General features: G+C 35.8%; 1 protein-coding gene across 2 annotated transcripts in view; it reads left to right on the plus strand.

Moving 5' to 3' along the window:
* The window catches only part of DGKB (diacylglycerol kinase, beta 90kDa), a 766,018-nt gene that overhangs the window by 731,933 nt on the left and 18,754 nt on the right, over nt 1-15,331 (plus strand). For both annotated transcript variants that reach the window (XM_011942803.1, XM_011942812.1), the window contains 2 exons: nt 581-701; nt 1,856-1,916. In XM_011942803.1, the coding sequence (XP_011798193.1) occupies nt 581-701; nt 1,856-1,916 (182 nt within the window). The remainder of the gene's footprint in view (nt 1-580; nt 702-1,855; nt 1,917-15,331) is intronic.

A 15,331-nucleotide genomic window follows, 5' to 3' on the forward strand; every position in this document is an offset into this window, starting at 1 on the left:
TTCACAAAACTACTATTGTTTCTTGAACTTCTGTACAGTTACCTATTACTGTGGACAAGTTAACGCAAAGATTTAGGCACTCCATCTCTAATGTATAAAATAAGAAGCTTCAACTCCATGATCTCTAAGGTCTCTTGTTCGAGTAATTTAACAAAACCATGTTTGACAGCATATCCTCATATTTTATTTATAGTGTTGAAATGTGTATTTGCTGCCAAATGTCTGATGTGGGATGTATAAATGGTCCTTATATACATGTGGAATAACATTAAGTTTGTTGATGTTAAAAACTACTGGGGTTTTTTTTTTTTTTTTTTTTTAGTATTATTTGGCTCAGAATCTGTGTTTCCCATTTTGTTTTAGAATAAGCTGACAGTAAATCATTTCCCACAGAACCTCAAGGTTTAGTTAAACTGAGAGTTATAAAAGTAGGCCATCTTTTTATTACTTTAAGTTTCTAAGACAAGTTTTCTTTGTGAAGTGGCTGTTATTTTTTTTAAATCTCCATAATATCAAATGGCATTAAATTGTGGATATATGTATACACATTGCAACTTAAAAGGCATCTACTTTCTTTCAGATCTCAGTGACCAGCTGCTGGAGGTGGTCGGCTTGGAAGGAGCCATGGAGATGGGGCAAATATACACAGGCCTGAAAAGTGCTGGCCGGCGGCTGGCTCAATGCTCCTGTGTGGTCATCAGGTAGTTCCCCTTCTGTAATTGACAAAGGGGTTTGATATGGCATAGCCTCAAACTAATTAAAAGCATGCAGAACTCTCATAGTAACATTGTCGTCTTTGGGTTCCAAATGATCAGTGACTAATACAGATATATTTCAAAATAATGGACATAGGCAGATTGTAGAAAATATTGGTTAGCTATTACTTATCTGGTTTGTTGGAATCTGATTCTCTCTTGTTGACTACCATGGACACATTGATGCACGAATTCAAATATACAAATTTTATGGTTGATACTCATATTAGTCTACTGAAGCACCAAAGTATTTACTGGGCAAATTATCTAATGAAAATAATGACAAGACACCATTGACTTAAATTTTTTCAAGGATTAAAGTGCCGCATTAAGATTTTATGTATGTTTTAAATTTTAACTCTTTCAAGCATTTTTTTCCCCAAAATTTCACCTGCAGGAAAAAAAAAAAAGAGAGGCTTTTTTCTTTTTTTTTTTTTTTTTGAGACAGAGTTTCACTCTTGTTGCCCAGGCTAAAGTGCAGTGGCACGATCACGGCTCACTGCAACCCCCACCTTCCAGTTTCAAGGATTCTTCTGCCTCATCCTCCCACATAGCTGGGATTACAGGCACCCACCACCACACCTGGCTAATTTTTGTATTTTTAGTAGAGATGGGGTTTCATCATGTTGGTCAGGCTGGTTTCAAACTCCTGACCTCATGATCTGCCCAGGTGAAACCACGGATTGTAGCACAGACATAATTGATATTATTTATCTGAAAGTATTGGTACTGGAAAATCTGAGACATCAAACACCTTTCTCCCAGTTTGCAATGTAGGGTTATAAAAACAAGGAATCTCTTTTGGCTGTAGAAATTCTGATCGTGTCATTAAACATAAACCCTGAAATTTTTCTTTTGACATCCAGAATTTTTTTTAATATCACTACATTTAACAGGAAACTCATAATATTCCTGTGACTAAGGTACTTTTCAGGGGATTTATTAATAGTGGAGAGTTGAAGCTCCTTTCATAGGAGATAAATTTAGAGCCCAACTATTACCATATTTGCCTTCCCTGGTCTCATCATCTTATATCTCACATATAGTCTGTAATATAAAGTATTTCCTTGCTATACTTAAAATGAAATATTTTCTCCCAGGACTAGCAAGTCTCTGCCAATGCAAATTGATGGGGAGCCATGGATGCAGACCCCATGCACAGTGAGTACAGAATAGTTGATATGTTATGTCAATCTTAGTTTTGCTTTCCTCTTTGACTAATCACAATAACTGATTTTTTTCTTTATGTCTTTTCAACTTATCCCCAAATAGTCTTTTTGTTGTTGTTGTTGTTATTTTTGTGTCAGAGCCACTGCATTTAGGTTTTAGACATTATATACCCTTGGCAATGATTTAGCTCTTGAATGTTTGTGTTAGCCTAAGTATAAATAGATCTTTTACATAGATCAATTATAAACCATCAATCAATTATAAACTCTGGAGCTAAACAAAATATTAATAAAACTTTATCTTAAACAATTTTGTGTTTATTTCAGAGCACATTATGAGAATATTATTTACGAGAACTGCAAACATAAGCTTACATGTGAATTTATTTCTCAGCTGTTCTATTGCCTCCATTTGGGAGATTTGAGGGCTTTCTTCTCCATAAGAAAAAAATTTCTCTCCAGTTTCTACCATAGTTGTGTTTTCCAGATTGAGATATTAGTTAAGTCAGACATTTCACCCCTCTCAAAAAAATTCAGTTTTTATTTGCATAGTGAATATTTTATTGCATTTCAAAAACAGGCTAGGAACTGCTTTTGGCACTGGGAGTAGAAACATGAACAAGACCAACAATGTAATTTCCTTCAAGTTTCTTACATTCCAATAATAGAGGACCAGATAAATAAACAAATATTTGATAAATATAACTTCAGACTGCGAGAGTTATTAAAAAATAAGGTGAAATGATGAAGAGAAACTGGATTAGGTGTGGAGAATACTACTTGATATAAGGGAGACCTCCTTGAAAGGACACAGCCGAAAGCTCAGTATAAAATACAAAAAAAAAAAAAAAGGTGGAGCACACTTGTAGTCCCAGCTACTCAGGAGGCTGAGGCAGGAGAATCACTTGAACCCAGGAGGCAGAGGTTGCAATGAGCTGAGATCATGCCATTGCACTTCAGACTCGGTGACAGAGTGAAATTCCATCTAAAAAAAAAAAAAAAAGACACTAAGGAGGGTGGTGTGACCAAAGCTTCTAGAATTAGGGGAGAATGGTAAGAGGCTAAGTAGAAAAGGTAGACAGAGAACAAATCATGTAGAAAAAATGATGGTAAAGAGCTAAATTTTGATTCTAAGTACAATAGGAAACTACTGAAAACTTTAAGCATCATCTAATTTACATGTTTTTAAGTTCACATTGGCTGCTCTGTGGAGGATTGATTGTACTGAGCAGCAACGGAGAGATGGATCTATGCTAGTACTCTGGGCTTGGGCAAGGATGGCATCAGGGAAGTAAAATGAAAGTGGATGAATTTAAGCTATATTCCAGAATTAGAACAGGAAAAATTTGTTAATGTGTTCCTGGGGATGCAGGAGGTGGAGGAAAGGGCTGAATTGAAGTTAACTCTTACCTAAGTATGATAGTGTCATTTACTGAGTAGTTAAAGTTCGGAGAGAAACTGGCTAGAGGGCAACAGGGGAAGATCTTAATCTTGCACAAGCATTGTGTTGAATTCTTGTGTTATATGTGAGTATTTATTAAATATTCACATAAATTCTAAATAATGAAACCACCATTTTTTAGATGGAGAAAATACAAGTCCTGGGAGGTTAAATAGCATACTCAAGGTCAGGTATGAAGTAGATATGGAAGTAAAATACAAGACTCTTTAATTAAAGCCCATTCTCTCAACTACTAGTGTAAACAACTTTAGCTACAGATTTCAAACAGCACAGATTAGCATGTAAGAAGGAATTTTTCATTTTGCCTTTGTAATGGTTTTACTCTAAAGCTATTGGCTCAAACTTTGTGTATAACACATAAACATAACTTCTTGTTTGTTTCTGGTGTATTCTTTTAGCTACCTGAACACTTCATCTTTTTCCTCCCTTCACCAGTATGTGTACACATACATCTTTTTTGTAATCATTCACTCTCCAAATGGCACTTCTAAATGCACATTATTCTATTCACATGGATGCTTAAAATGTTGTTGTTAGTGAAGGTGATCATTAACATCATTAATGATGGTGATGGTTATAGTGATGATAAAGGTGGTAGTGATGGTGGTGATGGTATTGCGGGGGGGTAATGGTTATGATGGTGGTGGGGGTAGTAGTGGCTATTGTAATGATGGAAATAGTGGTAAAACTTGTGGTGATGGTGGTGATGGTAGTTGCAATGGTGGTGGTTGTGATGCAAGATAGTAGTGGTTGGTAGTGGTGTTGTTTTTAATGAAAAGTCACTTTTAATCAGCATTGGTAACAAAAGAATAAGTAAATCAAAGAAAATAAAACCAACTAGCTTCCATGAATACTCTTTGTATTATTTTGGACTCTTCTCATGAGAGGAGGCGTTTAGTCTCTTCTTATGCCGTGTTTTGAGCCAAGAAGTGGTCACAGCTATGACAATATCTAATATTTATTAAGTCCTTAGAATGTCCTGTACATACAGTTGGAGACACTTGACCCATGTTAATGCATTTAATCCTCACAAAAAATCTATGGTCAGCCTTATTTTATGGAAGAAATAACTGAGGAAGACAAAGGTTAAATAGTTCATCTAATTCTACACAGTTAATAAATAGTAGAGTAGAAACGGAAACCCAGGTAGTCTGGCTCTAGCATCTACACGCTTCATCTCTGCTCCTCATTGGGAAGTTCAACCCAAAATGGCCCCAGGGCATGCTGGAGATCTCCATCCAGAGTGTGTGACCTTTGGTAAATGACAGACTACCTTTCTCTCTGACTACCTTACAAGCTTCTCCCGCTTGAAAATCTCTGCCTATTGAAATTTAATTAATGTGCTAGAATAATTTAAGCTTGTTTAACACAAGTACTTTTAACACTAATTTTGTTAATTTTTATTTCAATAAGTAATAAGACATTCGTTTCACCTGTTAACTATCATGATTTACAATTGTTAAATTAATAATTTTATATAACTTATATTGAATTTTCTTCCCTTGTAAACTCACTTATTCATTTAAAACATTTATTGCAGCTTACAGTAGACCAAGAATCATAGTAGACTATGGCTCATTATTGTGATTTTACATTCTGGCATACTCTACTTTTCCTAGAGCCACATGCAGTTCTGAACTTTAAATTTCACTGTAATTGAAGAGAATATTTAGTATTCATAACATTGGTATGGTTAACTATGGAGCATTTTTGCTTCAACTGAATAACCCAATATTTTTCTTACAGAACATAAGAATGCTGCAATGTTAAAATTCTCTACTGAATTTAAATATCTGTAAGCTGATATTCAATTTATGAAAGAATTGCTCTAGACATAACTTTAGAGGAGAACAGAAGTTCTGTTTTTTCTTTAAGTAGAATATATAAAGTAGAAACATCAATTAATGTTTTCTTAAAAATCAAGATAATACAAGTTTTGGAGTTGGTAGGTAGTGATGATGACACAACAGTATGATTGTACTTGGTGCCATTGAACTGCACGCTTAAAAATGTAAGTTAAAATGGTGAATTTTATGTTGTGTATATTTTGGCACAATAAAAAAGTCACTGAGAAAAAATTAATGTAAGATTTATTTATGAATTTCACTGATTGAGTTCAAAGATTAGGAAAAGAAAAAAACCGAAGAGCTTAATACTAACTCTTCAAATACGCACTTGGTAATTATTTTTAGGACCATCTAGATTCTGTCACTGTAAAGCCATCAACATAAATTTTTTAAGTGCTCCTGTATTAATTGTTTTGTAATAGTCACTGAGTTAACACAATTATTTTATCCATGTAACTATTGCTTGTGATAATAAGCATATCAAACTGAAGACAATATTAATTCTAGAAGAGTGTATATTGAAAATCGTTTTAGAAGAGCTGTCTTTAGGCCAGACTCCAGAGCCTATTTTATTCTTTCTTCTTCCTCCCCCATCCTTCCTCCTGAGGACATAGAACGTATGATTCTATAGTCAATATGTTCTTATAAAGGGAAGAAGAAAGAGCAGCTTGGGGTGGAGGGTAGAGGGAATAGAGTGGTAGGATAAGAGAGGACATAGACTAGGTAAGATTTTAGTTTGTATCTGTACAACAAGTACCCCTTCACTACCCATTTATTTTAAGTGATACATGACCAGTAAAGTTTAAGTGAGAAGCGACTATTCAAAGTCTCAGGAACCTCAAATTTATTACAACTAAAATGGACTCATCATTTGCCTCCCGACATCTCTCCTTCCCCAAATGAGGTCTTCTCACATCCTAGATCTGCAATTCTTCCCTATATCATACTGAGATAGTGAAACCATTGAAACACCTGGTGTTTCCTAAGCTAGAAATCTGAAAGTCATCCTGTACCTCTCTCTATACCCTCAAATCCAATTTACATGTCCATATAATGATATGACCTATTTCTGGAATCTTTTCCTTTCTTTCTGTCCCTACTAACCACTGTCTTAGATTTGGTCCAATTCATTTCTCTCTCATTCCTGGCAAAATCATATCAATATTTCCCTATCTCAATTTTTGTTCCAATTAAGTCCATGCTTCACATTTCTATCAGAATGGTCACTATAAAATATGAATCTCACCATGGCACTCTTCTACTTAAAATATCCTTTAGTTACTTTCTGTCTGATAAAATGTAGTTTGAGCGAGGATTCCTGTTTTACCAACATAATCTCTTACTTTTTAAAAAGTCTTTTCTTTTTGTCCAAACAAATTTTTCCTCTTCTTTAGTTTGGTAACCAACTCATCTTTTGAGACTCATTCCTTACTATCCCGCCTCCATAAATCCTTTCCTGTGCATGAACCCCTCTTCCACTTCTCCACTCCTTTTTCTCCAAATAGCCTAAAAGCTCAGCCTCAGTGTTTCACAGTTTTATCAAAACAATAACAACATTACGATGGAATTCTCAGTTATATGTCCAGTTCCTTTTAGACACAAGCTTACCAAGGTCATGGACCATGATTTGCATCATCTTGGTAGCCCCAGAGCATAGCACTGTGCCTCACACATAATTATATTGCCAATACCAAATGCACTTTGAATTTGCAAATTTCTGAAATACTTCTTGGGGTAGTATAGCATTTTTTAAAAGTGTTTTTCTACTAAATCTTCTTTCACTGAACATAATGTAGGTTGGCTAGCAATTCATTCACATATTTTTATATATAAATACATGTAAAAGTTATTTTGAGTTATCTTTATTCATTATATTCTCAAAGCAAAGAATTTGAATGTATCAGAGAAGAAATTCTTTCTCAATCTCAAAAGATTTAATCCTTCTATTTCCTGTATGGTATGGTTAAACTTCTTTGGGCCACTTCCCGCTGGATTATCAATTATATATTGCTTTTGCACATTCAAAAAGCTGCACTCTGTTAATTATTTGAAATATTAATAGGCATGTATTATTGCTCATGACACATTTATGAAAAGTAATGCCAACAAGATTTTAATGCAAAATTACTCTGGGTTTCTTGTTTATGATGAAGACAGGAAAATCTCCTGAAACCTCCTTCCATGTGGTAGAGAACGGAAATGAAATCATGAACAGATTACATATTAAATAGTGAAATGATCACCGGTAGACTAAGAAGACTCTACAGAGTGATAGCTGAGCCCACGGCAACTTCTAGAAAACATTTATGTATGTCTTAACCCCTCTTTGCCTTTTTTCTGTACTTTCCCTGGCATAATACCTCTTAAGATCTTAAACCTGTTTGCCCAATCTTAGCTTACAACTACTTTCAATGTGCAATTGAGCCCTAACCTGGTGTGGGACCAATACCCACCAAGCCTGTTAGTCTTGCTGCCTTAGGTACGATCTTTTCAAATCCTGGATACCCTATGAGCACCTGCCTCCTGCTGCCCAGATTTCTACTGTGTGACCCATTCCATGAGACGCTGTTTTCTGACTTGACTGCCGGTTCCCCTCCCTGGCACTAGCACCTCCTTAACTTGGACACTGACTACTTGCTTTGCCTTTGTTTGCATCCTCTACTAGGAAGACTTGGTCCTTTTTCTATTGCCCTAGCCACTGCAGTTATCTAGACTTCATTTTGACACTTGTTTTCACACATTCCACCATAACTTTAAAATACAAACTATTTAAAAAGAAAAACAGTATTCTGGAGCTTATTACATTTTTTGTTTATGTGGTTGTTTTTTCAATTTGTTAAAATGATCATAATACTAAAGTGTTAGTTACTGTTTAATCACTTGCTAAATACACAATAGTCTCAGGCCATTTAGATATAAAGTAAAAGGTTGCATAAATTTAAGTTTTTCAAGACCCAGCAAGTTAATATCAGCTAGACAAAGGTTGCTGGATTTTTCAAGACATAAGAACAGCCCGGAGATATTTGTAGTAAAACCCTGGTGACAATGCTTAGATATAACTTTCACCTTGCTTACCATGTACAAGTTTCTGTTGTATGTGTACATGTTTATTACTTATTTAATCCCCATAGCAACCCTAAGATGTCAGTAAAGTTATTATAATCCCCATATTATAAATTTAAGAAAAACCTAAAGCCAGAGAAGTCAAGTAACTTTCCCAAGGCCACACAGCAAAAGGCAGAAATAGGCCATTGGGTTTTAATATCTTAATTATGATGCTTTGCTACCTCACTCAGTCACTCTTCAGAGGCTTAATGTATTTTTTTTTTTTTTTTTTAAGATGGAGTTTCTTTCTTGTTGCCCAGGCTAGAGTGCAATGGCGCTATCTTGGCTCACTGCAACCTCCACCTCCTGGGTTCAAGGGATTCTCCTGCCTCAGCCTGAGTAGCTGGGATTACAGGCATGTGCCACCATGCCTGGCTAGTTTTGCATTTTTAGTAGAGACGGGGTTTCTCCATGCTGGTCAGGCTGGTCTTGAACTCCCAATCTCAGGTGATCCACCCGCCTCGGCTGCCCAAAATGCTGGGATTACAGGTGTGAGCCACGGCACCCAGCCGCCTTAATGTAATTCTAATACTAATAATCAATTACAACTCTATCATTTAAAATAGAAAATCCCTTTTCATCTTATTTATATTATTCATTTTTATGTAATGCATATTTTGCTTTCCAATGCAGCCAAAGCTATCCATCGTATTGTTGCCAGAATTACTGCTGACCAGCACAGCTATGATGATCTTACTCCCTTGATCTCAAAGTTCAATGCCTCCTCATTTTACATAGAAAAAAGTTCAGAATCTTTGTCATGACATTAAATTATTTTCCCAAGGCCGGCAACAGACTGCCATGCCTCATAGGAACCATTTCCCAGAGGTTTACCATGCATAGTACTTCCTTTTTTGCCTCAAATCCTTACCCTCTATTTTGTGCTTTAGAAATAGATTCATTCTTCTGGTCTCCAGGCAGGCTACCTCCAAATCTGAGGCTTCTTCCAGTAGTTATCTAGGACCCATGGTTTGCATGGTTTCTTTCATCTAGCCTTACCTATGGTTTATTAATTTCATATACTTAATTTTTCCCTTTTACTCAGATTGCCTGAATTAATTATTCGGTCCTATTGGGATATATGTATTTTTATAAGTTACTTCAAAATCTTTCTGGAAGGCAATGAGATATAAATACATACATACTAAAAATAAAATAAAATCTCTTCCTTCAATGCCAAGCTTAGAAGCAATTTCCTCATGAAGCCTTTTTAACTTCCCATCTGTCAGAAATATTTGCCTGATCCTTTGTACTCCTGTGACTGTGCTGATATCTTCTTAACAGCATTCCAATTCACAGACTTGTATTTCAGCTACGCATGCCTGCGTCCAGCTCTTCTGACTTAATTGTAAGCATTTTTAAATTTTATCTTTAATTCCCCTTCATACTTTGCAAATGTCTTTTTACATAGTGCAATTTCTGATAAGAAATTCATAGTCGTTTGAATCATTGCTTCGCAATATGTAATACATCATTTTTCTTAGGCTGCTTTCAAGATTTTTTTCTTTGTCTTTAGTTTTCAGCAGTTTGACTTTGATGAGTCTGGGCATGGGTTTCTTTGAGCCTATCTTGTTTTAGTTTCACTGAGCTTCATGAATCTGTAGCTGTATGTTTTGCCAAATCGGCACATCTCCCGCCATTATTTCTTCAAATATTGACTTCTACACCACATACTCTCTCCTCTCCTTCTAAAACTCTGATGACATGTGTTAAGCACTTTATGTATTGTCTCAAGATCTTTGAGTCTGTTCATTTTTTATTTCCTTCTATATTTTCTGTTGTTTACATTGGATATCTATTCACCTGTATTTGAACTCACTGACATATTTCTCTTATATCTCTATTCTGTTGTTGAATTCTTTCAGTTATATTTTTATGTTGTTCATTCTATTTTTCAGTTTTAAAATTTCCAATGATTCATTTTTAAAATATCTTCTGTTTCTCAGTTCAGGCTCTCTGTCTTTCATTTCAAGAGTATCTGCCATTACTTCTTAGAGCATGGTTATAATACCTGTTAAGTCTTTGTTTGTTAATTCCAACAATTGTATCATCTCAGGGTTTGCATCATTGACTATATTTCCCCTTGTGGGTTTTTGAGACTTTTCTGTGGTTCATATCTTGAGAAACTTTTTATTATATTCTGAACATTTTTAATATTGTGTTATGAGACTCTAGGTATTTTCAATTTCCACAGGAAATGTTAATTTATTGTTGTTGCTGTTATTATTTTAGCAGGTAGTTGACTCTGTTAGGTTCAGGTTACAAAAGCTGATCTATTTTCTGTGAGCTGTGGTTCCAATATTTTTGGTTTTCAAAGTGTTTGCAATGTTATTCAGATGTATCTTACTTGTAAAAGATCCATATGCCTGTCTGAAAACTTGGTGGTGATATAACCCCAAATGCAGTTCTCAAAGTCATCAGTATGTTTGTTAAGGTCAAATCTATGCATACACAACTCAGGTGTAAACTCAGGTGATCAAACACAACTTTATAGGATAGCCTCCTCAAGCCACCTCCTCTCCAGGATCTCTCTGATATATTTTTTTTACTCCCAGGACTCTCATATTGTTTCTCTGACTAGGAATCCAAGGCTTTTGTTTCCTTGCTTTGTCATATATTTCCTGAATTAGCATCTGCCTCCAGGGCTCTGTGATAAAGGAATAGAGAGAGGAAAAAGGAGTAGGAATGCCCCATGCTTTGGAAACATAGTTTCTCTAGTCAGAGAAAAGATGTCTCCTCCATTGGAGTTTTAATTACCTTCCACTACCGTGGAATTGCCAGAGGACTGGATGGAAATGATTAACAGAACTTTTTATTTATTTATTTATTTTTATTTTTCTATTTTATTTTATTTTTTTTGAGATAGAGTCTCATTCTGTCACCCAGGCTGGAGTGCAGTGGCATGAAGTTGATTCACTGCAACCTCTTCCTCCCAGGTTCAAGTGATTCTCGTGCCTCAGCCTCCCTAGTAGCTGAGACTACAGACATGCACCACCATGCCCAGATAATTTTTTGTATTTTTAGTAGAGATGGGTTTTCACCGTGTTAGCCAGGATGGTCTCAGATTCCTGAGATCAGGTAAATCTGCCTGCCTTGGCCTCCCAAAATGCTAGGATTACAGGCATGAGCCACCTACTACATCTGGCCTGATTAACAGAATATTTTTCCCATTCACTCTGATCTGTAGGGTCCTTCTTTCTTATTTTTGTACCAGTAGGACAGGGTTTTTCTTGGCACTTTCTATGTGTACCTGGTGTACAATTCCGGTTTTTGGTCTGCTTTTAAGTCCAGGCCAGGAGATGCAAGAGGAGAGAAAAAAACTAAACACTAAAAACTCATCACTGGTTTGATGGCACTTCACGTTCTGGTTTTTTTCCCCAATTTGCCTTGTATTATTTTCTTTTCAGCAACTTCAGATATCTGCTACATGTGTTCTGCCCAAAGTTTATAGTTGTATTCAGTGGGAGAGATAGAGTGAAGAGTGCTTACTTCTTCTTAACTGAAATTGGAACCCACACCCCCACCCCATTAGATTTTCTTGTCTATGGCTATTTTGGGATCTGGCTAAATTCTCTCCATCAGATTGGCATATTATTAGCTAGATGTACTTACATGCTGACTTGGAGATTTCATAGATTATTCCCTATTTTCATATTCCTCACAAAAATTCTAAATAAGTCTAATAAAAGGCCTAAACCTTGAATCTTAAAACATACTCAATTTGAGAAAACATCACTGATATTTTTTCTGCTCTTGTGCCCTATATTTAAGCAGTTTGAGACAGCATTTACCATGTTGAGAGAAAATAATTGACCAAAAAACTTAGTTGTTTTTACTCACTTATAAGATTAAGGTTTTAGGTATTTCTATAGGCTAGTAATGATATGGATGACCACACGAGATTTTCTTTTTTAAATTACATTGTAGGCAAACACATTTTAGGACTATTCCAGGTAAGTTATCTGTTAGTATGGGAGACTTTTAGACTGTACAGATGAGGTTCGGTGAATGTCCAAGGTCATGAAGCAAAGAGTTATACAACTGAGACTGTTCCTAACTTTACTTATTCCTGAAATTGTGATCAGTTCATTAAACTTGTTTGCCTAAGGATAAAGGGTTCAGAAAGGAAGAAACACCATGCTTCTGAGGCTTTCTGAAATGCACAGCGATGAATAAAGGAGCACAGGTGTAAAACAGACAGTAGTCCAATGAGACTCCTTTATATTTTGGCTTTCTTTAGCAGTTCCACACTTAGCAAACACAGCCTAGGGCATCTACACGAAGAAGCAACATAAACCATTATAAGAAGAGAATGTTTTAATGGTCCTTTCAAAGGCCCATTAGAAGTTGAATATCACGAAAATCCTTTCTATTTCAAATACCATTTAAATGAGCACTTCACATAATATATACTGGAAAAATAATGGAATCCGTTGTTCACTTTTTTCCCATAGTCTATGTGCTTGTATCTTAATTTTTAGTTCAAGAAACGATAGGTATTTTTTAATTTAACTTGGGGATTGTACTATGTTTCTTGACTAGAAGCGTCTAAAGCCTAAATATAAACAGTACATGAGAAAAGATTTATAGCAGGAATAGGGCAAATTTGAGAAATTAAAAAATAGCTAGAATTCACATTTTTTTGTGATAAGTGGATCTCCTTTTACCTACTACATAAATTAACTAATCACAGACCAGAAGATTGGAAACAAATTGGTAAGTTATACAACCTTACCACTCTCTTAGTACAGAATCTCGGCCATTTTATTAAAACTTTTGTTTACCAGATTTTTATTTAAAACCTATTCTAGGTTCTACTATTTTAAAAGTTAGTTTGAGAAAGTTGGCATATGCAACTGAAATAGTCAACTTTGCTAGCACTTGAACAGAAATTCAGTGTAGTCTGAGGTTAAAAATATTTTTCACTCCTTGAAAATAATGTTTTCTGGGATATGGGTAAGGAAGGAGGGGAAAAACTGCTTAGGAAGATTACTATCCAAAGGGGTAGAAAATAGAAATGAGGGCTGGAATCCATGATCGTGTCTTTGCTTTTACAGTGACTTCTGGACTTTGGGGAGTTAATATTTTTCTTGGAATTATTTTCCTAGTCCTAAAACCTGCTACCTACAAGTCACAAAGAAGTATTGAATGGTTGTTGAAAACTACCGTATATCACATTTAGTGATACTAAGAAATCATTAATTAATTTCTGGTATATATTAAGTATTGTTATATTTAATAGTACATCTGAATTTTCTTCTTTTTCACAATTTAGACTAACTTCCCTGTAATCCCCAATTATACCTCCCCAAAAAGTTAAACCCATGTTATGCTACAGTGGGACAATATTTGACATCTTTGAAATTTGGCCAAAGTGTTACAGAAAATGTAGCAACATCATTATTGTTTCCTCATTATCATTTACAGTTAAACTGTTATTAAAGAAGGACTTTGTTTTATCATAATATGTAACTTTCATAATTACATACAAGAAAATTATGTTAAATCTTATCTAGAATAGACGCACTGAAAATAGTGCTCTGAAATAGTGCAATGAAGGCTATCCGCATAGTTACATAACTCTTGAATCTCCCAAGACCCTTGCATTAAATTGTTTAACTTTAAATATCATTAAATAATTATTAATGTACAAGTTTCATTATCTGGATAGTAGCCTTGTTTTGAAAATGTGAAAAGAATATTATTTTCTTTCTTTTTTTTTTTGAAACGGAGTCTCGCTTTGTTGCCCAGGCTGGAGTGCAGTGGCGCGATCTCGGCTCACTGCAAGCTCCGCCTCCCAGGTTCACGCCATTCTCCTGCCTCAGCCTCCAAGTAGCTGGGACTACCGGTGCCCGCCACCTCGCCCGGCTAATTTTTTGTAATTTTGGAAGAGAAGGGGTTTCACCGTGTTAGCCAGGATGGTCTCGATCCCCTGACCTCGTGATCCGCCCGCCTCGGCCTCCCAAAGTGCTGAGATTACAGGCCTGAGCCACCGCGCCTGGAGAAGAATATTATTTTCTAATTAAAAGTTGCACAGCAATTGTAACTTAATACTTGCTGACTTGGTAGACACACCATTTTTAAAGAATCTTAAGTTGCTCTAATGGCTTATTTTACCACGATGGGAGACAAACTCAGCAGAAGAACATGTGTCTCTTTAGTGATGAAAGAAAAAGAAAAAGAGTAACCCATAAGTAATCAGTAAGAAAATGCTTTAACAGGTAGGTGTAGATAATGAGTATTTTCCTGATGTACCTAGAAACTGCATTTTGCCCAATATTTAAATACTATAGATATCTGTTAAAGAAATAAATACTGCAGTTTGTTTTTTTGTTGTTGTGGTGGTGGTGGGGTTTTGTTTTGTTTTGTTTTGTTTGAGATGGAGTTTCTCTCTTTTTGCCCAGGCTGGTGTGCAATGGCATGATCTCGGCTCACTGCAACCTCTGCCTCCCAGGTTCAAACGATTCTCCTGCCTCAGCCTCCTGGGTAGCTGAGATTACAGGAGCTCGCCACCATGCCCAGCTAATTTTTGTATTTTTAGTAGAGACAGGACTTCACCATATTGGTCAGGCTGGTCTGGAATTCCTGACCTCAGGCGATCTGCCTGCCTCGGCCTCCCCCAAAGTGCTGGGATTACAGGCGTGAGCCACTGCACCTGGCCAGTTTATTTAATAAGCCTAAATGTTGATATTTTGAAGAGATAGAAAATTAAGTCTTCTGCCCCCTTGAAACACAGTGGCGTGAGCAGACTGCTGTTCTTGTGAGTATATGTTTTAAGGTGTGAGTGGTAGTGAGACTCCAAAAGCAATTAAGTAAAACATAGACTAAAAGCACCTTTTTACCTAAATCTTCATTAGTAAATGCTTTTGCATAAATTTACATTTTTAAACATTTATTTTTTTCCAAAGACTGGCACGTTAGTGTTTAGTCGGACATTATTTTGTGCGTTCCCCTGTTACTTATGTATTAATTAGTTTTGTTTACCTGTGCATA

This window comes from Colobus angolensis, unplaced genomic scaffold (assembly GCF_000951035.1).
Source record: "Colobus angolensis palliatus isolate OR3802 unplaced genomic scaffold, Cang.pa_1.0 Scaffold104, whole genome shotgun sequence".
Classification (NCBI taxonomy): domain Eukaryota; kingdom Metazoa; phylum Chordata; class Mammalia; order Primates; family Cercopithecidae; genus Colobus; species Colobus angolensis.